The following is a 25,730-nucleotide window of genomic DNA, read 5'->3' on the forward strand; positions in this document are numbered from 1 at the left end:
TTGTGACTCATTAGCAGTCTTTCCAAGGAGCCTCATAGATCAAAAGTTAGGCTACAATTTTAATAGCATAGACAGTGGCTCCCACATGGCAGATTTCTTGAGTCAAGGCTTTGTTTCCCAAACTGACTGGAAATAAAAGTCTTTAAAGTATTTATGATACTTATTTATTTTTATCATTATTAATAAATTAAAGCCCTCAATTTCTCTGAAGCAAAATTGTTCAAGAGACATAGATAAGAGACATGTAATAAAATTGTTCAAGAGACACATACATTCACATGAATTCTAACCAGAAGAAAGTAAGAACTCAGTGGAATGACTTCAAAAAATCAGATCTCTTTTAGGTATTATTTATCAAAATATAAGATATAATCCAAAGGAAAATCAATGATACTACTAGTCAAGTAGAATATCTACTGTTAAGAAATGTAATAAATTGAAGCACATGGAAAACATTCTTTATGCTCAGTCTCATAAAAACCAAACTAAACAAATCTAAATATTCAAGTTTATATATGATTAGTATAGAACAATGGGATTCATATAAATATTATCTTCCATGATAAATACAGTCACAAAATGAATCACTTATTCTTTATAGATATTGCACTTAGACTCATTCACATAAAACTTAAACTAGCATTCCTTGTCACTAGCATTTTAAAAATAAATAGACCTATTATGTATTAATACACTTTGGTAAATATAAATCCACAAGAAAGCAGTCATTTAAGGGGTAAATAGGGAAAAGGTATGGCCATGAAGACCGAAACAGTAAACCATAGCTACTCCTTGGAATTTGGGTTGCTAAAGGGAGTCATGACTAACTTCAATGAAACAGTCTTCCCCCCCAATTCATTTATTGCAAATTCTATTCAAAATATATATATATATATATATATATATATATATATATATGTATGTATATATTCAACTTTGGGACTTAAATGGAATTAAAACAGATCATTAAGGTAATGTGTTGTATTGAGAACTTGATTCGATTCTCAAGGAAACAAGGGTTATTATCATAAAAGCATCCCATTTTGAATTTTCAGAGTCATTTTGGAAAGACCCACCTGAAATTCTTCCAAAATATACTGATTTTCAGTCCTATAACTTCAGTCAGAATGTGGTGATCTATTGAAAAAAGAGATTTCTTGGATGGATTTTCTTCCTTGAAATGGGGAACTGAATGCATATGAACTCATATCAATTAGGTGTATATGGATATGTATAAGTCTATGTGTGAGTATGTATCTATTTATGTCTGTGTCTATGTATATATGTGGCAGGATATTTCATGGAAAACTTGATTCATTGACACTGTATTTATGCTTGTTGGAAGTCTGGAAGGAAATAGGTTATCACCATTATAACAGTTCAACTATAAACCAGAACAGTCAGTCAGCAAATAATGGGAGTCCAATAAGGAGATGCCTCTTCTTTTTAACTATTTAGGAAAGTTGGTTGTATGTAGGAATTGTCAGGACAGTTGATTTTGTCTTTGCCAAAAACTTGGAGGACTCTCACAACTGAACCCAAAATATTTGACTCATTTTTTTCCTAACCTCAAACCAAAAAATGTATTGGAGAATGTCTGTACAAGAAGAACTGTGGATCTTATTTTCATTATTACATGGCTTCCATAAGGATCAAGCTTAGAATTCTGCACATAAAAGATTTATTTGTATTTTTAAAACAATAAGCCTTTTAGATGAAAAAACATTAAAGTGCTGTCTCTATGTATAATTCCAAATTCATGAATCTCTTGAAAATCCAGTGAAAACTAATAGCAATAATTTTGTTGTTGTTGTTGTTGTTGTTGTTGTTGTTATTTTGGGCTTTAAAAATCTTCCTTTTCTTTTACTTACTAGAAGATTTGTTGTCTTGGATAAGATGAAAAAAAATCTATACATAAGCTTAGTTTGTGGGGATGCTTCTTGGTTGCCCAGGATATAGAAACAGAAAACATTTTGTTCCAGAGCTTTTTTCCAAGAGAGCCTATCAGGAGTGGGAAGGACAGATAAAGATACTTCTATTTCCCAAAATGTCATCTTTAGCACCAGCAACTGATGAGTGGGGATGCATCATCAAAACCGCCCTTTTTGGTAAATGCACAAAATGCCAACAATACCTTGAAAAATGTGGAAACGTTCAATTTTAGGAGCTAGGAATAGAATGATGAAAATATTACCTAAGCTCTTTGAATAAAGAACGTAGTATCAATTAAGCATTATTGGGTCTTGGGGGTTTTGAAAAAAAATGAGTTATTCCCAGTGATCATAGAGTGCTGAGATTATACATTGGTTCATACAGACCCAAGAGCAGAGTACTCCTGCCCTCCATAGATGTATCAAACTGGCAGAGACTTTTGCTCACGACATGACTTGCCAAAAAACAAAAACAAAATCATGCTTCTCTTCCTTTTCTATCAGCCTAATTCATTCTACCAGTTCGATAGTCTTTCAGGCTATGAAGACATGAAATCTGTTTGCCTCTCTTTAGAAGAGAAGTTGAGCAAGTATAATGTGATTATCTTTGAGCCCCACTAAATGAAGCAGAAGTGGAAATAACTCTCTGGTCATGGGGATACTTTTATAGGTTTCCCATTTTTATCATATTGATAAACCAGCATTTTGATACAGTGGGAATTGGCTGGTGAAATCCAGGGACTACTGGTTATTGAGAAGTTATGATTGGTATAGAACTGGACAGGCTGCTTTTGACACTTAAAGAAAGCTTTGAGTGTTCCAGCTGCCATAGTACGGAATCGTTTGCTGATAAAACAATAGAGGAAGAAGTTGATTGCAGTGTTCAATAGGGCCAGCATGTTAGCAATGTCTGATATAATATGGACCAGCCAACTATTGTGGATAGGTGACACATAAAGGTGATAAAGGATCATTATGATTCTGGGTGCCCAAAGAGTGGCAAAAATGGAGGTAATGGTGAAGAGGATAGCCGTGGTTTTTCCTGTGGAGTAGCCACGGAGTCGGAAATTACTTTTTCGCCTAAGCTTGTATACAATGATAGAATTTAAGATGAAAAAAATGGAGCAGGGCACCAGGTACACAGTGAAGCAATGAACCCAGATAAGAACATGGTGCATAGAAGTGCTTATATAGTCTTCAATCCATATATTAGGCCACCAGTAATATGGGATGCTGGTCAGAAAGCAGGTAATGTAGACACTTAAGATGACTTTCCGAGTGCGAGCTGGATAGGAGACGGTGTGGTATTTGAGTGGATGACAGACTGCAATATACCTGTCAATAGTTAATGGGACAGTAATCCAAATGGAGGTGTGAATGGAAGAAAATTCCAAAACTTCTATGATTTTGTCTGGGACATGAGGAATCTGTTTGTTTAAGATAAAATCTTCCAGCAAAAAATCTACAAACACAATGAAGAAGAGGACCATGATGTCAGCAGCAGCAAGGGCTAAGAGATAGTTATAGGATGACTTCTGTCTACGTGCCACTAGCTGGGACAGGATGATCACAGTTAGGATGTTAGCTGCAGAGAAAAGAGAAATTAATTTTGTTTAGAAGTATACAAGACTTTTTGGGTTAACATCAACCCCCAAACCCACATTTTATGGGATTATGCAGTGGCAATCAGGGCAAAAAGAAGACATAGGTTGAAATTCTTTAAATGGGTAGTGTGCAATTTTCTGTTGTATAGATAACCATCATTTAAATTGGTTCTGAGAGGAGGCATGGACATTGAATGGATGAACCCTTGGGACTTTCCTTCTCCATTAGACTTTGAATTCCTTGAAGGCAGGGAACAATATTTTATCTCTTTTCCTATCACTTAGAATTTAGTAGAGTATTTGACACATAGTAGGTACTTAATGAATGTTTATTGATTTATTGATTGTTTCCTGATTGGGGATTCTAGACTTAGGATTTTAAGAACATGGTTTTCAGGTTAGTTTTTCAAATTGCATTTCTTTCTTTTTAATCAGTTTCTTTAGTTGTGGGCTACTTTATTCAGAGTATCCACAAATGCTTTGGAAATAGCTCATGAAATAACTGTGGATAAATTTAAATTTTGAGGTCCCAGTTTCCTCATTTCTGAATGAGAGAGTTGGAATAAACGATATTTTCTTTTGAAGATTTTATTAGTCTATTTTATTTTTGTACCTCCTATGTTTCCCAATATATTTTCCTTTTCTCCCTCTCCCAGAGAGCAACTCCATATAATAAAGGAAAAAGGGGGAATCAGGGTGCCAACAGTTCAGCAAAACTAACCAAGGTATCAGCCAAGTTTGACTTCAAATGCACTTATAGTTCCTTCTCTCTCCATTCCTTACCCTCCTACCAGTAAGAAAGTGAAGTGAATGTTCATATTTTTGGGTTTCTAGGACCAAAATGGATAATTTCAATTAATTTTTTTTAGAATTCTGAACTTAAACACCAAAAGGGGGCATTTCTATATACCTAGCAAAATACCAAAAGATGACTGTATATTAAAGAACAAATCTCCATTTTGTCCAGCTATCTTTGGGGAAAAACTACCCTATAATTATTCTAAATAACTTTCAAATTGTTCTGCTTATCATGCTTCCTTCTGAACTTCCTTCTCTCCTGTACATTAAAAATATATATGGCCCACTTTTTTGGGCATTATCATTGTCATACATCCTCCTCTTCTTTGAAAATATAAAATAAAAAAAATCTTTGGAATAAATAAGCTTTGTAAAACAAAAAAAAAATCCACGTAGTGGAATATCCAAAGATGGATATTTCTTTTTGAATCTTGAACTCACCATTTCTCTTAGAAGACGAGTAACATCCTTCATTAAAGTATTTATAGAGACATGGTTGATTATTTGAAGTGAGTTCTAACATTTTTCAAAGTTATTTATTTTCATAATGTTATTATCCTTGTACAAATTGTTCTGGTTTTACTCTTCCTTGCATCAGTTCATCCTATATAAAAGCTTTACAATTGCCATTATTTTCATTTTTTATAGTGCTGTGGTGTTTCATTTCATTCACATATCAAAATATGTCCAACCATTCCCTAAATGATGGGCAGTACTTAGATTCTGGTCCATTGTATTTTTTCCCTTATTTAAAGTCCCTTTCGGCATCATGGATTTTGTTTTGCTTGTGACTAATTTCTCCCCAGTAGTATTCTCCTTTTTAATCTTTATTCCCCCCATTCCTACATTTTTTTATTGAGTTTGATGTATTTCTACATTAAACTGATTTGGGGTTTTGGCTTTTGAGTTTTGGGTTTTTTTTTTTGTTTTGGTATTTGTATGTGTTTAACTTTCCTTTGTCTACTTCCAATAAGAGTGATGTTCCTTTAATGTTCCCCCCTTCCCTTCCTCATTGTTAGAATATTTTTATGTACTCCAAAAATCAGAAATATTAAGTTCTACTCATTTTTTCCTCCTTTGTATATTAATGTATTCCTTACCCTCCTTTCTCAAGGATTATGTAAATATTAGCGATCATTATTACTACAACTAGTCAGCTTTCATATAAGCTTTAAAGTTCGCAAACTATAAATATTTTCTCCTTTCTTTACAAAACTCTGTTTTACAGAGGAGGAAACTGAGGCTGGTAGAGGTTCTGTAATTTGTCCAGGGTCACACAACTAGTGAGTATTTGAAGGCAAATTTGGATTCTGGTCTTCCTGACTCCAGGTTCCATACTCTGTGTGACCTACCTATAGGCTAGATGAACATCAAATCTTATAGGTTGTACAACTGTAACCTGGGGCCTATCTTACAGGTCCAAAAGGATGGAGTGGATGAGTATAGAGAACTAGTGACCCCAGGGCAGATGATAATATATTTTGATTACTAAGATTAAAAAAAATGCTTTCATTCATGTATCCTAGAGAAGTTGTATAAAAATCTCTAAGATTTGGATTCCTGTAATAATCTCTGATCTTTAGTGGTAGAAAGTTTTCTCAGTTTCCTCATCTGTAAAATGTGGCTTTTGTAAGGTCAAAAGGAGAAAATATTTGTACTTTGCAAACCATAAAGCCTTGAATATGGAAGACAAGCTCTTTTGACAACAATAAGGATAAACTTACCTTCTGAAGACTCAGGGGGGCATTTAGTAAAATTTTCATATAGAACAATCCTCCTCGCACAATATGAGAAGATACTTAGCCAAGTGTCTCCACAGTGTAACCACACTAGTACTGACTCATGCTGATGGATTCTGTCACAATTGGTTTGAGAGGCCTGTTCTTCCCCTTCCCCCCAAAAATGCTATGGAAAATTGCTTTGAAGTGGTGGAGAGTTAAGTGCCCAAATCACATTACAGGTTGACTGGCTCTAGGCTCTTACCTTGTCCCTCTCTGATTCTCCTTGATCATTGCACTAAAAGCTTTGTATCTTACTTGCATGCAGAATAAGATGGCAATCAAATTACTGACAGCTTTCATCAGATTTGATAGAAGTTTACCCACACGATTAGGGATAATTCAGGGGTTTGAGTTCATAGTGTGCTTGGGAACAGTGCTGCTGCAAAAATTTACTGCCTGCAAGACTATGAAAATAAAATGAGTAAAATAAATGCTGATCTGGCATTGGACCAACATTTAAATAAAAACAACAGTCCTTCATTAGGCCAGTGTGAAAACTGAGCTAACTCTTTTTGGGATCTGGCATTTGGGTCATTTGGAATCAGTTGAAACTCTACAGTTTGACTTGGGGTGCATCTACTTCTTGAGTCAAATCTTTCCCAATGCTTACAGTTGGGTGGTGTAGTAGATAGAGATTGGGGATAGTGAGTAGGAGACAGGAAGACATGAGTTCAAATCTAGACCCTTAAGAGCTGAGTGACCCTAAGCAAGTCACTTAACCTTTGTTTCCTCATCTATAAAATGAGGATAATAATAATGCCTATCTTGCAGGATTGTTGTAAGGATCAAAGCAAATGAAATAATAATTGTAAAGTTCTTAGAATTGTGGCTGGTACATAGTAGGTACTATATAAATGTTGACTATTATTATTACTATAGTTGTAAAGAACTTTGCAAACTTTAATATGCTTTAGTATATAATGTATATTATGAACATACCCACAATGGGGATGTTTAAGAACCATTATTTAATTCTGAAGACACTTTAGTGGCTGCACCTTACTTTATGCAATAGAGATCTTTAAAGAATGTGTGTGAATTGATTTTTTTTGTGGGGGGGCGGTAAATAAAAGCCTGTATTGCACAAACATTTTATAAAGATAGGCAGTGTGGGGATAGTGCCTAGAGAGCTGGTCTCTTAAGTCAACTCCTACTTCTCATTCACTTAACCTCTCAATGCAGTGAAGATACAAACCTGTATTGTTTAGAAGGAGTTTTCTCTTATGGAATTGCCTGTACCAATGTAATTGCAAATTTAATCACTATTCCTATTATTATTTTACAAGAGTTAGCCAATTAAAAGATCCTATTGTGAAGATTGCTTTTGTATATGAAATAACAATGCCCTTTAATTTTCTCTTTTCTTAAGTTTGAGTTTTCCTAAACTGAGATATGCTTAAAGTAAGGCATACACAAATTGATTTGTCCTTGCTAGCAAATTGCTTTAAAAAGGATTTTAAAAAAAGAAAATACCATCTTTTCCATGTAGAAGTGTATTAATTTTTAAGAAGGTTTTGGAAAAACCTTCATTCTGTGAACCAGAATGATATAGTGGATAGAATATTCACCTTGAGGAGTCAGAAAAATTGGCATTCAAATTCCTCTTTATTAGCTGTGTGATCCTGGGGAAATCATTTAATGTATTTGGGTTTTAGTTTTTAGGGTGCTGAATTTGCTTACTTCAAAGGGCCCTTCCATTCTTCAATCTATAATCCTATGAGCAAAGATATTGCTTTTAAGCTTTTATATAAAAAAATTGGCCCCACCAATCAGCAACTTCCAATCTAGGTAGACTGATAAAACATATATAAAGAAGAACAACATGGGCATTAAGCAACAATGTGAGATGAGTATAAGGCAATGTCTGACTAAGTGAAAGATGTGTGTGTGTGTGGGGGGGGGTGTCTAAGGTGAAAAAGTGCATATCAGTTAGTAGTTGTGAATTTTCTCCCAAATGGTAAAGGGTTAGGTGATCATCAATAGATGTGGTGTATTAGGAAGCCAAGACCTTGGGTTTGGACAGAGCCCATTGAATGAGGGGGTTAGTGCTAAGCTTGGAGAGTTCTCTTGACTGGGTAGTTGATGAGGAAATGGGTGCTTGTCCAAGGATGTAAAAGTGTTAGTTGTATCTAAGTGGGGATGTATACAATGGTGGATTTTAGGGCATTTGAATGTGTGGTCTGGGAATATAGGTTCTTTGATTAGAGTTGGAATGGGATCTTAGAGGTCATCCAATTCAAATTCCTCTTTTTTCCTAGAGGGGGAACTGAGTCACAGAGAAGTAACTTGCCCAAGGTTACATAAAAACAAAGTTGGGACTTGAACTCAAGCTTTCTGATACCAAATAAAAATGCATTTCACTTATCCTACAAGCATTTATTTAAAAAAATCTGAACTACTGCATTCATATTATTGTTCTGGCTGTTGTAGATGGAGGATTTGGGGATTGCAGAGGTAAAGATTCCAAGAGGTAAAATGTATACATAGTCTATGTGCTGAGGGAGTTTACAATCCAGTTGGATAATTGCAGATATTTTAATAATTTAAACAGTAATTCTATCTTCCTAAGATAGCTTCCCTTGTCCTGACTTCCCCTATTCCTCCATCTCTTCATCTCAACTTGACTTCTCTGTTTTCCTTCAAGACCTACCTCAAGTCCTAGTTTTTCCAAGAGTCCTTTTCCATTTTCCCTTCTCTCTCAGAGTGTAGTGCCTTCTCCTCTGATATTGTCTTCCAACTACTTTGATTGAATATATCTAGTTATTAGTATGTTATCTCCTCAATTAAAATGTAATCTTCTTACAGTGATCATTTTGTTTTTCTTTGTATCTCAAGTGCTTAGCATAGTTTCTGGTTCACAGGAGGAACTTAATAAATGCTTTTTTTTAAACTGATGCTTGACTTCCATAGCAGTTGATCTTTAGTGCAATTTATCATTATGAAGAGTTCAGTCCCCAGGGAGCATCTAAGGAAGCCTTCCTCTCCTGCCAAGTTGATCTAGCACCCAAGATCCATGTTTTGAATTTGGCAAGGGCTAAGAGCAGCAACATTTTTGCTTAACAGATGCTCTCAATTTCTTCAACTATGAAAAAAATATTGTGTCATAACTAGAAGAAACAAAACCATTTCCCCCTTTCTTTTGGAGTCCCCTTAAGGAGTTGTTTTTTCCCCCTTTCCTCCCATCACTCATTGTTTCCCATTATCTTATCCAGTGTTTCCTTGTTCTTGGTTTCCCATTAGGATAAAACATGTTGGAGATAGATCTAGCTGAGAGCCTTTTGTGAAAGGTGGTAATGGTGTTAGCTGGTAACAAGGGCTTGTTGGACAATTTTTGGGCCTGGGACAACTTTTGCCTTTGGGGGTGATAATGAGAGGAAATGGATTTGATGATGTTAGATCTCGGGCAAATTATGTGCCTGTTAGCAAGTGACTACATCTTTGAGCCTCTTTTTCCTAACCTACAAATTTAATTCAATTCAATAAATATTTATTATATACCTACTAGCTTCCAGGAAATAGGTGCTGGCTAGGCAATAACAATAACAAAATATCATTATCTCTACTTAGTACAGTGCTTAGCACATATAGGGAACTTAATAAATGTTGACTGATTGATTGAGAAATTTATATTCTATCCACAATTGAACTAGATAAAGAATTTTTAAGCTTTTTATGTCACAGATCCCTTGGGCAGTCTGATGAAATGTATTTGGAAGAATTTTTTTCAATGTATACAATAAAATATATAGGAGTAATTTCAATTACATTGAAATACAATTATCAAATTATTTTTAAAAACAAGTTCATGAAACCCAGCTAAAGAACTTTTGGAAATGATTTCCAAGGGTCCTTTCAGCTCTGAAATCTATAAATCAAAATCTTGAACTTTAAAGTTCAAGGAAACTTCCTTCCTTATTGTCTCAGAACCAGGAAGTGATGACATTCAACATTTGGAGTAATGCTGTTATTTTCTGTATTACCCAGTAGATCTGTAATCCTCAACCTATTTTCTTTCATTTCCTCCCCTTTTGAATGGAATAATAGATAATAGCTCTTAGAGGCTGTGACAAAATTAGAATCATAATGGCAGTGACAAAGTAGAATCATAAAGGTGGTGACAAGTGACAAAGAATGGAGAAGACCAAACTCAAATAGCAGGAGGCAGAAAGGTTCAAGGATATATGTGAAGGAAGTTCAAGGGACTAGAGACAAGCTAGAACCAGGTAATCTAAAGTCAATGTGATCAAAATACTAGGGGAAGGTCAAATAGACTGTGGAATCAGAAATAGAGATGAGTGATTTATTGCTACCACAAACCTTTCAGACTTCTTGTGTGGTCTTTTATTGAGCAGATGGTGTGGTGGAAGGAACATTGTAGGTAGTGTGGATAGTAGATAGCCACTTGCTACTAAACTATTGTTTAGTATTTCTGTGTCTCAGTCACTTCATGTATTAAATGAGGGTGTTGGAATTGAAAGATCCTTTTCTTCTTCCAGCTGTAAATTTACCATCCCATGATCCTTAGTCAGCCAGGATTTATTAAAATTTTTTTATATTCCAGGTGTTCAAAGAAAGGCAAAAGATATTCTATGTAGAGAGGTGGGGAAATCATTTATATTAGTCAAAGAGCTTTTTGGTACCTGTTTTGTAAACCTTGAAACACAATATAATTGTTATCTACTATTTTGTACTATATAAATGCTTCTATAATCAATGATTAACAGCAACATATATTAATTATTAACATTGATAAATATTCATGTTTAATAAAAGCAACACTTACATATTATATAATAGTAACCAGAATTTATATAACACTTTAAGATTTACAAAACACTTTGTGAATTTTTATTTATATAGCGCTTATGTGATATAAATGTTGTATAAATGCTGGCTACAATAACAATAATTTATAATACCCAGCATTTATATAGCTTTAAAGTTTGCAAAGCATATTATATATATATATATATATATATATATATATATATATTGTTTAGTATTTCTGTGTCTCAGTCACTTCATGTATTAAATGAGGGTGTTGGAATTGAAAGATCCTTTTCTTCTTCCAGCTGTAAATTTACCATCCCACGATCCTTAGTCAGCCAGGATTTATTAAATTTTTTTTATATTCCAGGCATTCAAAGAAAGGCAAAAGATATTCTATGTAAGGAGGTGGGGAAATCATTTATATTAGTCAAAGAGCTTTTTGGTACCTGTTTTGTAAACCTTAAAACACAATATAATTGTCATCTACTATTTTGTACTATATAAATGCTTCTATAATCAATTATTAACAGCAACATATATTAATTATTAACATCGATAAATATTCATGTTTAATAAAAGCAACATTTACACAGTATATAATAGTAACCAGAATTTATATAACACTTAAAGATTTACAAAGCACTTTGTGAATTTTTATTTATATAGCACTTATGTGATATAAATGTTGCATAAATGCTGGCTACAATAACAATAATGTATAATATCCAGCATTTATATAGTGCTTTAAAGTTTGCAAAGCATATTTATATATATATATATATATATATATATATATATATATATATATATATATATATGTATATGTTAACACATTTGATCTCCACAACAATTTTGTGAGGTAAGTGCTATTATTATTGCCATTTTACAGATGAGGAAACTCAGTCTGAAGGAAGTTAAATTACTTTGCACAGATTCACTTCTAGTGACTGAGGCAGGATTCAGATTTATATCTTCACTCCAAGTACAGCATTCTTTCTCCCTATTGTACTGTACAGAAGCTTCAAAATGAATAGAAAAGACATTTTCAATGGGGAGTAAAACCTGTCTACTGTGACAGGCCAGTTTACCCCTCCACTATTTCAGAGAGTATTAACTTCTTCAGACTTATTTCCCATAAAGGTGAGAGACTGGGATTCTTACAACTCTTAGTTGTAACCTTTGACATTGGGTTACTTTAGTACATTGGTTTGACCATTTCTGTCTGAGTCACCCTGCCTAATAAATCTGTTACCAAGAAATTTCCCTAAAACCCACACAATGAATTAAAGCATATTGCTTTAAATCAGGTGTTTTCAACCTTTATTGATTTTTGGGCCTCTTTTAATGGTTTGGTTAAACTATTCCTTCTCAGAATGACATTGTTTAAAATAACTTGAAGGAAATGCTAAATTTCAGTTCCAAGTTAATGGAAACATAAATAATGTTTTTCCTCAACCAAGTTCACGGGCCCTTTGAAATGTATCCATGGGATCCCTTGGAGACCTGTGTTCTCCAAGTTTGAACCCATGCTCTAAATCCTTAATAAAGATGATAGAGAAACAGCTGGCCTATGTCCTTGAAACTCAAAAGTACTATTTTTGGAGGAATGGCCAAGATCCACAAACAGACCTGAGATGGAGGGAGTGGCATGGTGCCTGTGGAAAGTATGGTGATATTGGAATAACAAGACCTGAGTTTGGATCTCAGTTCTGTTTCTAACTCCCTATGTAACCTTGGCTAAATCACTTACTTGATCTCACTCTCCGAATGAATGAATGAATGAACAAAGTGTTTATTAAATTACCTATACTTTGAATAAATTGTACTGAATAACCTATTAAGTCTCTTCCATTCTGGGTCTATGATTCTATAACCCTAATTCTATACTTCCCATAAGGAACTAAGCTCTCCTGCTTCTCTATGAGTCTGAGTCCTAGGGACTGAAAAGGACAAGGAACTCCTATCTCTTACCATTTTTCATGAATTGTCCTTTATTACTTATACTTCAAAGATTCTAATTTCATTGGAGTTAGTTCTCCTTCCCTGACATAGATTGCAACTCCTCCACGACTAAGTAGATGGTCTCTAAGAATTGCTCAACCTGAAAATTTTCATTACCCAGTGGCCAACCTGGTAATGAGGTTTATTATTTATATTCAAGATTAATCGAGTTTCTCCTTCAGAGGCTCCAGGCTTTGTACAGAAGACTGAACAATTCGACACTCTAATTGTGGAGATAAGAAATAATGTAAAGGAGGAACTAAGGAGAATAGAGGGGGAAAAAGAGGAGGCAGAGGTGGAACATTTAGCAACTTGGGTCCCTTTGTATTCCTATATATTTTATGTCATCCATTGGAAAACAGTCTTCTGAGTAAATTTTATTGAACTGCCCAAGAGCCCATAACATAAAAAAGGTTAAGAACCCGTTATCTAGTACAACAATGAGTAGAATATAAATTCCTCAATCAATCAATATTTATTAAAAGTCTATGGGTTAGGCACTGTGCTAAGTATAATAACAATATTTTGTTGATATTTGTAGCATGCATATAATGCTTATTTATTTATCAAATTGAAATAGTATATTTAGTTTGGGTCTTTCAGGTGTATGCAGATGTGTATGACTGCATACTTGCATACTTGGAGAAAGGGAGTATAATATAAGCACATCTCAGCCTTTCCAAATCATTAGAGATATTTGATTAAATTGTGAAATCACTTTGGGAAATGAGACACACTGAAGGCCTCTAAAGGTGACCTCTACCAGTCACCAGACTTCTTTATGAACCTGATGGTAGCAATATCATTCTCATAGGTTATTGACCTGGGATGAAGGCCTGCAGTTATGCATCATTGGGCATCAAGATTTCAGGGTCCCCTGGTAAGAGTAGTGTGAGTCTTGCTTGGAGTTATGGTATTTCAACATGAGCAGCATACTATGGGTCGCATATGGAGCTTTGAGAGATGCCAAGGGGAAGAAGATCTAGATTCCATCTGAGCAGGTGAAGAATTTACCAAGCAAGCCAGTAAGTGAGGTAGAAGCTTCTGGCCTATAACATTTAATCCCAGAATTTGCGAGTCAGAAGGAACTTCAGTGACCACATTGTCCTATTCAGATATGAAGGAAAACTGACAAAAGGTTGTCAAGCCCCTGCTGGAAGACTCTTAAGAGGGAGAAGCTACCACTTCTCTGGGAAGATCATTCCTTTCCTAGATAGCTCTAATTATTAGGAAAGATTCTCCTGACACGAGTTGAAATTTGCTTCTTTTCAACTTTCATTTATTGCTCCAGGTTCTGTCCTCTGTAGACAAACAGAAAATCTCATCCTCCATTTCCCCATTATAGCCTTTCAAATATGGGAAGAAAGCTAACACAACCTCCTGAATCTTCTTATCTCTAGGTTAAACATGCAAGTTCCTTTAACCAATCTTCCTATGACACAGATTCAAGGCCTTTCATCATTTTGATTGCCTTCTCTTGGGCTCTCTTCATCTTTTCAATGGCTTTCTTTCTTTTTCTCATGGTGCAGTGGGGTTAAATGACTTGCCCAAGGTCATACAATTAGGTAGTATCAAATGTCTGAGGTCATATTTGAACTCAGGTCCTCCTGACTGCAGGGTTAGCTCTAAAATTGTCTTTTCTTAAACCATAGTGCCTAGAACTGAACACAATACTCTAAGTGGGGTCAGAGGAAGACAGTATAGAGAGGAATTATTACCTCGATGACAGCTAGATTGGAATGCCTTGTCAATTAAACTGGGCTTAGTTCTCCTGCTCCCTCCCACCATCATTTATTTTCTTTTATTGAAAAAGGTTTTTTGATGTTGTAATCTGAGAAATATATGAGAAATATTTGTAAAATACTTTGCAAATCTTAATGTTCTATATTAATATTAATTATTTTTGTTATTACTATAGTTTTGTTATTACTGCAGCACACTCATTGCAGGATTTTCCTATTCCTTCTCCAACTCAATCCCCACACATACCCAGTGAGCATCCCTTTGTGGCAAAGAAAAACAATTAAACAAAGTAGACTGACTACATTTGAGAATATGAATATTTGACATTCAAAATTTATAATCTCTCATCTCTCAAGAAAAAGAAAGGAGGTCTCACTTCTATTTGTTGATGCCAAAGCATAGACTTTACCTAAAGCATTCTACATTCTAGAAATTTATTTTATGTCATAGGCTGAGATAAAATCATTAAATGGAAAACAAACTGGCCTATTCTTGATTTCCTTTGATAACTCAAATGACTGTTGTATTTTCTTAGATTTTCTTAATTGTGGAACTGAGGATGGAGAACATTCCAAATATGATTCAAAGGCAAAGAGGTGGGAGATGGAATGACATTTATGGGAAAAATCTAATGGGCTGCTTTTATTGGAATAGAGATTGCAATAATAATAACATTTCTATGACATACAACAGTAGCCAACATTTTTATAGTCCTTTAATTTATGTTGATGTTTAATTATTTTAGTTGTGATTGAGTCTCTGTAACTATATTTGGGGTTTTCTTGGAAAGACAATGGAGTGATTTGCCATTTCATTATCCAACTCATTTTTGAGGAAACTGAGGCAAACAGGATTAAGTGACTTGCCTAGGATCACACAGTAATCTGTAGTCATATTCGAATTTCAGTCTTCCTGGAACTGTGCCATTTAGTCACACCTTGAAGGTTTGATAAGGGCCCATCTGTAAGGTGTTAATCAAACTCTCTCCTCCACTTATGTTTTTAAAAGGTACCAAAGATGAAAAAGAAGGTATAAATGAAATGAAATATCATAGGTTCCTCAGAGCAAAGGGGATTTTGTAAGTTAAGGGAAGTACATTTTTTGCCTCATTACCAGTTTTTTTTTTTGAATCATATCTGGATTTGGTTTGGTGTGTTGAACTAAAATTTCTATATATCAAAACCTTTAAAAATACTATAAATCACTTTAATTAATATTTTAATAATGCATCCCCATCCTACTGACAAGCTAAATTGCTAGATATTTATATTTGACATTTCCCTAGGTTTGTAATGATTGCTTCTCTTGTGAAGTGAACTCTTCAAACAGTGAACATTTCATTTCCTTTGTACAGATGCTTTCTCTTTCCTGCCACCTCCCTTGCCTGAAGGCAAATAAAGAATGTTAGAAAATGCCTAGGGATCTTAAGAAGAGGAAACCTGGAGGGGATAGAAATGATGTATGTGCTTAAGCCTTTTGAAAAAAAAATGAAAAGTCATATTTTCTACCTCTTATTACATGACATTTGCTGTAGCTTTTAACTTCCAAAATGCCAAATCAGCTTACTTTTCCACAATAACATTTTTTAAACCTATGGAAGTAAAAGACTGTGACTATTGATTATAGCACTATTTTGTATTTATCTATGTGTGTGTGATTTCCTGAGCATGTAATGGGTAGGTAGGCTGAATTGCTGAAATAATCAGATAAGATCATCATCACTGTCGTCAATCATCATCATAAAACGTTGTTGTTCTTCAGTTGTTTTCAGTGATGTCTGACTCTTCTTGATCCTATTTGGAGTTTTTTTTTTTTTTTTTGGCAGAGATAGTGCAGCGATTTGCCTTTCTACTTCCAGTTCATTTTACAGATGAGGAAACTGAAGCAAATATGACAAATGTCTTGTTCAGGGTTTTACAGTTCGGAAGTTTCTGAGGCTTTATTCAAACACCAGATCTGGCATTCTATTCTACCTGTCCCAAGACACTGTGCTAAAAACTTTGTAATTATTATCTCATTTGACCTTCATGACAACCCCAGAAGGGAGGGGTTATTATTAGCTCCATTTTAGACATAAGAATATTTAGGCAAACAGAGATTAAGTGGCTTGCCCAGAGTCATAGGCCTGTATTCAGATTTTCCTGATTCTTGGTCTAATGCTCTATCTCTTCACCTAGTTATCTCTATGTAAGTATACAAAGTGCTAAAAGAGACTAAAACTGGGAGGGAGCCAAGATGATGAAGTAAAGGCAGGGTCTTACCTGAGTTCTTGTCCAAACCACTCCAAATATTAAATAATGACTCTAAACAAATTCTAGAGTGGCAGGATCCATATAAAGATGGAATGAAACAATTTTCCAGTCCAAGACAACTTGGAAGATCAATGGGAAGAATCTGTTACACCAGGGTGAGAGAGGAGTTTAGTGCAGTGGGGACAGTGCATTTGAGGACTGGCCCCAGCAAACCAGGAACAGAGAGTGGGGCAACTGGGTAAGTGGCAGCAGTGGCAGTTTCCAGACATCTCAGCCCAGAGATAGCCAAAGAAAACTTGAAAGGTCAGTATGAAGGTCTGCTGCACTGGTTTGAGAGTGGAGCACAATCCAATCCAGGCCTCAGCAGCATAGGTCCAGCCCCAGTAGACCAGGAGCAGTACTTGGGAGTCACTGAATTAGCAGCAGTGGCAGCACTTTCTGGAACTGTCAATCCACAGGCAGTGAGGGGATCAGAAGGAAAGGTTCTCTTTGCTAGCACTGAGGCAGGACTCTGTTGCTTTGCCCATACCCAGATGTGGATCACTGTCTTGAATTTTGAATATGAAAATAACTTAAAATAAGATTTTATAAAAGAACCCGAGAGAAATAAGCTGCCATTTTTTTTTGTTTTAGGATCCAAATAATCTCTAGCTGAAAAGAGAATTGTTTTGTTTTGGGGAATCTCAAACTTTAGATTCCTTCATACTTAAGGTCTCCATCTCCATTCTACCAGTCACTCGAGCATCTGAAGCTGCTTCTTCTTCAGATCTCAGACTCTCAAAATTTTCCTCTGGTGCTAAACTATCAGTTCTTAATTCTTTCCCCTTCTTTCAATCCATCAACCCTATTCTGGTTGGCTTCACTTCTTTTCTCAACAGCCTTGACCTTCCAAGTCATTTCAAAAATGCACTTCTGATCTACTCTCAAATACCTTGATTTTTTTGTCCTCATTCTCAGCCTTAAATTACAATTGCTTTATATATCTTCTTTATTTTTATCCCCGAGTGCATTAAACAGATCTCCCACTAAAAATTCATACAAGCTAATTTTGACTGAACCTTCACCACTGCCTGGCAATCATTTTATTTGTTTTTATGAACTTTCTTCCATATCCTCTACAATAAGTATTCCAAATCTTTTCTAATTTCCTCAAGTCTCTAACTCATTTCTCTCAGTCAATGACTATTGTACTGAGAAAATTCAGAGATTACTTTGTCTTGCCTTTACTTCAAAATCTTTCAATGTCTTGGGTCTTAATCTAGGATCCATAAATGTTTTTCCTGAAATTTTAATATCTATATTTCAATATAGTTGACTTCTTTTGTAATCTAAGTTTTTAATTGTATGCATTAAAAATGGGTCTGGGAGTGGGTCCATAGGCTTCATTAGACTGTAAAAGGAATCCATCATACAAAAAAGGTTTAGAATCTTTGTCCTCACCCACTTGTACTTCCTTTCTACTAGTGTCCAAGGATAAGGTGCTCTTCCTCCATGCCGAGGCTAACCCCTTCTCTAGTACCCATGATTCTATCCTCTACCATTTCTTCTGGGACTTTTATCTTTAACCTTTCCTTAATAACCTAACCTTATTATTGGACTTGCTTCCCCTCTTTCTAAAGTCATATTGAAGTCTCCTTTATACTAAAAACCATTCCTTAATATTTCTGTCCTCTAAAGATATTACCCTCTATCTCCATACCTTCATTGATGAACTCCTAGAAAGAGCAATCAGTATTAATTATTCCCATTGCCCCTCTTTAGTGCTCTAGATTCAAATAGCGCTTAGCCTTGTGGGCAGTGTCAGATTTCATCACACAAGCTCTGCATCTTATGGGGATTTGCTCAAAGGTAAGAGTGATGCCATAGTTCTTGCCAGGTTGCTGTGTGGAAAGTGCCATCTTTTTGTAATTTATGGCTGGTCTCACTGAGACAACTAAAACCAGGATTTCACAATATGTTCTACTGAATCTACATTTCTGGGGCAGTGTTTATACAATCATAGGAATGGGGCAGAAGGTTGAAAGAGACAGCATGCTATTCTAGTGGATAGTGCACTGGCCAGGAATTTAGAACACCTGGGTTAAAAATATTGCCTCAGACACTTACTAACACTACTGCCACGGGCAAATCATTTAATTTTTTGGACCCTGGTTTCCACATCTACAAAATGGAAACACTAATGCTTAAATTTATATAGTACTGAGTATACAGGGCTGTTATAAAGATGAAATGAGATAATATATTAAAAGATCATTACAAACTTAAATCTTATGGGGAGGTATACATGCCTTCATCAAGGGCAGATGTCTGACCAACTGCTTCCAACATCAGATACTGACCATAAGTCTATAAGAGATGGTTGTGTGCTTCAAGGGTCCCTGCCTCTCCAAATCTCAGAGCAGAGGATTCTGAATGTCATAGCTTATTTTAAGAAGCTGTATAGTCCCAAAGACTCCATAGATAGTTAGGGACAGGGTCTGGAGCTGTGGAGATAAACCAACCTATGTATAGCTCTGAAACTGCAAGAGAACTTTGTCAATGGAAGGGAATAATTCTACTGTGGACCAGATGCAATGCTAAGGACTTTACAATTATTATCTCATTTGATCCTCCCAACAACCTTGGTGCTTTATTTTATAGTTGAGGAAATTGAGGCATACAGAGATTAGGTGACTTGCCCAGTATCACAATAGTAATTGTTGGAGGAAGTACTAGTGGGTGAGGACATAGAGTATGGATTCTAAACCTTTTTTTTTGTATCATGGGCTCCTTTTGCAGTCTGATGAAGCCTATGGATCCTTTCCTGGCCCATTTTTAATGCAAACAATTAAAAATTTAGGATTACAAAAGAAATGGAAATATATGGAAATATAGCTATTAAAATTTCAGAAAAAAACATTTATGAACTCTAGATTAAGAAAGATTTGAAAGATTTTGAAATGTAGAGGCGAGATAAAGTAAGGATGAACTCAGGTCTTCCAAATTCCACGTCCAGGGTTCTATCTAGGTCATGGAAAAGGACAAGGGTCAATTCCACTGATTTTTCTATCTCTTCTAACTTCCATCAGAATCACAGAATGTTAGAATTGGAAGGGTTCTTGGGAATCATTTCTTACAAAGTTTTATTTTCTAGATGAAGAAACCAAATGCTGGAGAGAAGGGAAAGTGACTTGTCCAAAATGACTGTGAGAAATCTACCTGGGGTTTGAATGTAGATGTAAATCTTGGAGTCATAGAATTTAGAGGTAGGGCTGCTGTCAGATGCTAGCTTTATTGTCTTCTTTCTGTGTGTCTGTGGGCAAGTTCTTTTCCCTCTAGGTTTCAGTCTCCTCATGTATAAAATGAGCAAACTGGATGCAGTCCTTTTGACTTCAAATTCAATAAATAATACTTTTCCTACAATGAGTCTAAAAAATATTTGTTGAATTAATTTGAATTAAGTCCATCCTTGGCTTCTGGGCTTAGCTTCAACTAATGTATCCAGGTGGGTCAGCACCCTTTGGAAGGAAGATGCCATAACCTCTTGAAGCCCTCTAGTTCAGTGCTAATCATATGTCACAACCAGAAAGCTCTTCCTTACAGTAAATCTAAATCCCTCCTACTGGAGCTTGTTCTATGTATAATAAAGATAAAGCTAATATTGTTTATTATATAGCTTTTGAAGGACATTTTGTCCTTAGGGCTGGAGATGATCACAGAGGTTCTTAACCTGGGACCATGAACTTCAAAAATGTTTTGAAAATTTTGATAGGTTGATTTCCTTTTTGTATTTCACTCCTGAATTTCTCTATCATGCCTCAGCATCCTTCTCTCCCAAGAAGTTTCTTCTACCCCTAACCTTCTCAAGAGGAAATATATTCTGCCCTTCTGATGGGTTGGTTACACTGGAAGTTTATAATGCTTAGTACCTAAAAATCACTTGATAAATGCTTGTTGACTAACTGTATTTCAGTACAATGGGCTTCCTTTGTAATCCTATGTATTTTATTTTATTCATATAGACATACTATACTGAGAAGTGGATCCTAGGCTTTACCAGACTGCCAAGAGGGTCCATGATTATTAACCCTTCATCATTTTAAACTTCTTATTTTAAAGAAGAACCAGCTGAGTCCCAGGGATGCTAAATGACCTGCCCTAAGTCAGAAAGAAATAGCAGGGCTGGAATTCAAAGTCTCTTCCTTTGACTACAATCCTAGCAGTCCATTCACTATGTTCCTCACTGTTTCAGTCATTCAAGAGTCTAAATTCACTACTATTTAAATTCTTTTTTTGTGGTCCTCACAGTCGGCTCCCTCTCTTAGTTTTCCTTGCTTTTTTTTGGTTCTTATTCCCTTAGTTGAATGTAATTCTCTGGCTTATATGGACAGCATATGGACAGCAGGCAGTGTTCATGTGATCTTATTCTTTCATCTCTTTACCCATCTGGTAGGGTATCTCTACCCTATAGGATTCCACATGGAACATGTTTGGTCCATGATATTGGTTGATTGATCATCCTTGGCTCCTCTCTTCCCTTTTACCCTATACCTGAACATGACAGTGGCTTCCAGAGCCTGGCTGGTATCTGCTAAGATCCAAGAAGCCTTCATCTTAGCAAAGAGTTGTAACCAAGTTGGCCAACAGCCAGCTGTAATCTGACTGAGGGTTGCGGGAAAAATGAGTCAGCACTAGGCCCTCAATGTTGGAGCCAGCCAAGCCAATCAATTGACCTTCTCTCTACAGCAACATCAGACCTGCTGGCTGCCAGTTCCCTCCTCTAGGCTGCCCGCCAATGGCAGGCTCCTTGGTGGCTCTGGTCATTCAGTAACCATAGCAGCTGCTGGAACTAGGCAGTAAAAGCATTAATAGGACAGGTCAGAAGATCCATATCATCATCATCAACATCATCATCATCATCATCATCATCATCATCATCATTCTCCTCCTCCTCCTCATCAATAATTGATTGCTCTGGGTCTATACAGGGTGATCAAAAGAAGTGCAGTTTCCATGCCACTTTCTCTAGAGTTTTTATTATAAACCAAGCAATATGGTTTTAAAAACACAAGGACCTTGCACATTATAGGGATAGGTACTAGACCTGAGATCTAATTGATGTAAAGAACTTCTCGATGAGGAAATTTTCTCTATGTGGATTGGTACCTTCTTTGTAGTTTATAATCTTAGAGACTTGCCTTGAACATTGAAATATTAGGTGATTTACCCAGATATTAAATTGCACCTCCTTCTACTGTGCTAATTCCACTCACTATTCAAAACCTATTCCTACAAAAAAATTTAATCCAAAACACTTCTGTCTCTTTCTCTCTTTCCACAAGCAGAAGTTTCGCCAATTCTCCTTATTGTCAAATTCACCATCTGGTGGTTGCCTTGGGGGAAAAGAGGTTTATTTGTTTTTTCTCTTTTCTTGGACCCTGGGTGGTGACAATGGTTGTTGGTGACCAATGGAAAGCCAAAACATCAGATGCTCTTCATCTGGAGTTCAGTGTGGATGTCAGAGGCTAATTGCAACTTCTATTTGGTTTTAGCTAGTTGATTAAATATCTTACGCTAAGTACTATTCCATCTGTCTCTTCAACAGTGGGTGCCAAAGGCAGGTATTTTTAGCTGTGGGGCAATTAGTTTAACATTTTGAATATAAAATTTATCCAATCTGATGCAGAATTTAAATCATGTCTTCCTCAAGAACAAACGAGGCTTCAGTTTTGTGATTATTTAAAGAATGACACCAAATGACCACATAGTATTGGAGTTACTTCCCATCAAAAGTCATACTTCTTAAAGGAACTTTTTGCTTCCTTTTATTTAGAATTTGCTTAGCAGGAATTTGGTGTTTGAGAACAAACTATATTTTTTAATACCAAACCTTTCTCCCAGTTGTGCTTCCCCAGGGGAATGTATCCACTTCAGTTCACCCAACTTAAAAACAAATAGAAGACAAACCAAATCAAACCAGTATAAGGGAATTGACATATTTTGGGGGGGGGACTTCATATCCTACAAATGTTTAAGAAGAACAGCAGATGATAATATTATCCTAGCACAAACTCAAGTTGGATTGGAACATTTGAAGTGAAAGACTAGATGGTGTCTCAAGAGAAAAGAAGTGGGAAGATTCAGAAGAAAGGGGAAAATAGAAGAAGCAAATAATTTTTCTAGGTCATGTCCTCTTTGCCATTTACAGAAGCCCCTATTCAGGGGCAATGTTAGATTCAAATGTGTTTGGCTTCCAAACTTCTAGAGATTTCTAAATTTGTGCCAATTTGATGTTTGAGTCATGGTGGAAGCTTTCCCCACCACCTAGCTTGTGTGTAGGACTTTGAAACTTCACTGATTAGTGCCAGGAGATAAAGGATTTCAAGGCATTAAGACTTTAGCATTCATCCAATGGATAAGTAATTGCCATTTTTTTATGGCCCCTTGCTTATAAATGTAAGTCAAGAAATGGCTCAGTGAAGTGCTGCTATGTGAATTTATAGCTCCAGTACCTTCCTCTTTCTAGGAAACAGGGTATGTAGAGTTAGTACTTGGGGACTTGAATGGTGAGAGAATATGTTGACTGTTGTATTCCATGTTATTTGTCTTATATATGTTTTTCACTAATACAATTTGAGACCATGTGACTAATTTCTAGTTGTCTGAGGGTATTCATAGAGGGGAAAAATAGGATTACAGATCTATGAATGTCTAACAACCTAAATGTAACATTTGAGGAATTAGTAAATCCTCTAATCTTTGGCATAGCTAGAAAATGAGGTTGTAGATTTATTTACCATTATATCTTAGAAATGGAAGGTAAGAAATATTTCAATTCTCAATATAAGAATTCAATTCAGTTCACATTCTTAAGTGACTATTCAGTTCAACAATTTATTATTTATAGTTTGCAAAGCATTGTGCTAGGAATTAATTTAAAACCCTGACTTCATGGAGCTTCCACTAACAAAGCTAAGAAAAATGATAGAAAATGAAACATGATGAATGCATCAGAGAAAGATAAACAAAATCATTTTTGATTGAAGGTTTTAAGGAAGACTTCATGAGTGACCCTTGAGCTGAGTCATTTCAATTAACTGAGGACATTTCAGAGAAGAGGACACATTTCAGATATTCCACATTCTGATGAACATTCAGCTTGACTTGAATTGAATAATTACAATGATTGTCAGGGTGTGATGGAGCCAGCTCAAGCCAGCTGGGAGAAATAATTGCTAAATTTTCAGTGTGAACTTTCACATTTTGGAAATTGGCAAATTACATTACTGAACTTCATTTATTATTTTCTTGATTATTGAGAACTTAAGAAAGTGTTAATAATGCAGATTAAACTTAAAATGTGTCTAGTATATTTTTTCTCTTATGGAAAGATGATTATTAACATTTATCAGCAAACCCTTGGTGGTGGTAAACTTACTACATAATAAAATGACATTTTAAATTTTTAGACAGCTAGAAAAATCTTCCTTGAAAAAAAATCTTGAACCAACTTTAATCTCTCTATAGCTTGTATCCACTGGTCTTTGGTCTCTTTCTTCTCAATGAAATCCATCAAATCTCTAAAGATAATATCATATCCTTCCTCAGTCTTCTAAGTCTCCTCTTTTTCTAGGCAATATTTAAAATCAAGTAGGAGTGGTCAAGCCATTCTTATTAAGTTTCATGCCTCATAACCAAACACTGAAGGTTCCATGCCTCAGTATTTTTTTAATTTTCCAATTATATGGAAACAATATTCATCCATTTGCAAATCTATGAGTTCCACTTTTTCCTTCCACCCTCCTTTCCTTCCCTCCTTCTCATAGCAACAATCTGATAAAAATAGTATATGTACAATTTTTTAAAACATATTTCCTTACTAGTCATATTATGAAAGAAGAATTAGAACTAAGGGGAAAAACCATAAATAAGCAAGAAAAAACCATAAAAGAAGTTTTAAAAAGTGAAAATAGTATGCTTAGCCATGTCCCAATATTTTAATATATGTGAAGTCCAATTTTTGTATTTTCTTTCCAGACATAATCAGTATAATCATGTATTCGGGGGAAAAATGGATGAAAAATACATATTTCTCAGCCTGTGACAAATGGTTGGACATTAAGCCCATTAAGTTTGACTGTGAATGTAGATACACATATCTACATACACAGTTCACAAATTTTATATAAATACATATATATTACTTACATACATATGGTATATATAAATATATATGTGAATAAATATATATAAATATATATGTGAATGGTATTATTAAATATTATATATTAAACTTGAAAAGACATGAGCTTGAAAAGACTAGGAAAATAATTTAGGTAATGATTATATTATAGAACTTTTTAAAAAATACATGAAAACTTTTAAATAAGAAAAGATTATAAAACTTTGCTCAAACAAAGGAAACCAAGAATCTAGAATCATAAAGATGAAAGCTACCACTAACCTCCTGGATATAGTCTATTTGGAAATTTAATTTGTTTCACTATACAAGGATTTTCTTTTTTTTTTAATGGGGAAGATGAGAGGAGGGAAATAGATTTTTATTGATTAAAATAAACAAATACATTTATTCTATTTTACCTCAACTTCACTCTTACTGAAGCAAAACAATCTTTTCTTTTCTTTCTTAATTCATTCTCTCTTTGCACTCTTCCTAGGAAGTATTCTAGACATTCTCTCCTTAATTCAGTCCTTCTATATTTTTCTCTCCCTAAATCCCCTCAAGTGAGAACTTCACCTCTTCATTTTACTGTAAGATTAAGGTCACTTGCTATGAGTTCCCTCTTCTCACAACCTCTCAGTATATTCATCACTCCTTTTACTTCAGTTTCCTTTAATGATGTGACCCTT

General features: G+C 35.2%; 1 protein-coding gene across 1 annotated transcript in view; it reads right to left on the bottom strand.

The window, feature by feature from the left end:
* Nucleotides 1–2,581: 2,581 nt before the first annotated feature.
* Nucleotides 2,582–25,730, bottom strand: part of GPR139 (G protein-coupled receptor 139) — a 47,941-nt gene continuing 24,792 nt past the window's right edge. The window contains exon 2 of the mRNA XM_074207422.1: nt 2,582–3,516. Coding sequence (XP_074063523.1) covers nt 2,582–3,516 — 935 coding nt within the window. The remainder of the gene's footprint in view (nt 3,517–25,730) is intronic.

This window comes from Macrotis lagotis, chromosome X (assembly GCF_037893015.1).
Source record: "Macrotis lagotis isolate mMagLag1 chromosome X, bilby.v1.9.chrom.fasta, whole genome shotgun sequence".
Taxonomy (NCBI): Eukaryota; Metazoa; Chordata; class Mammalia; order Peramelemorphia; family Peramelidae; genus Macrotis; species Macrotis lagotis.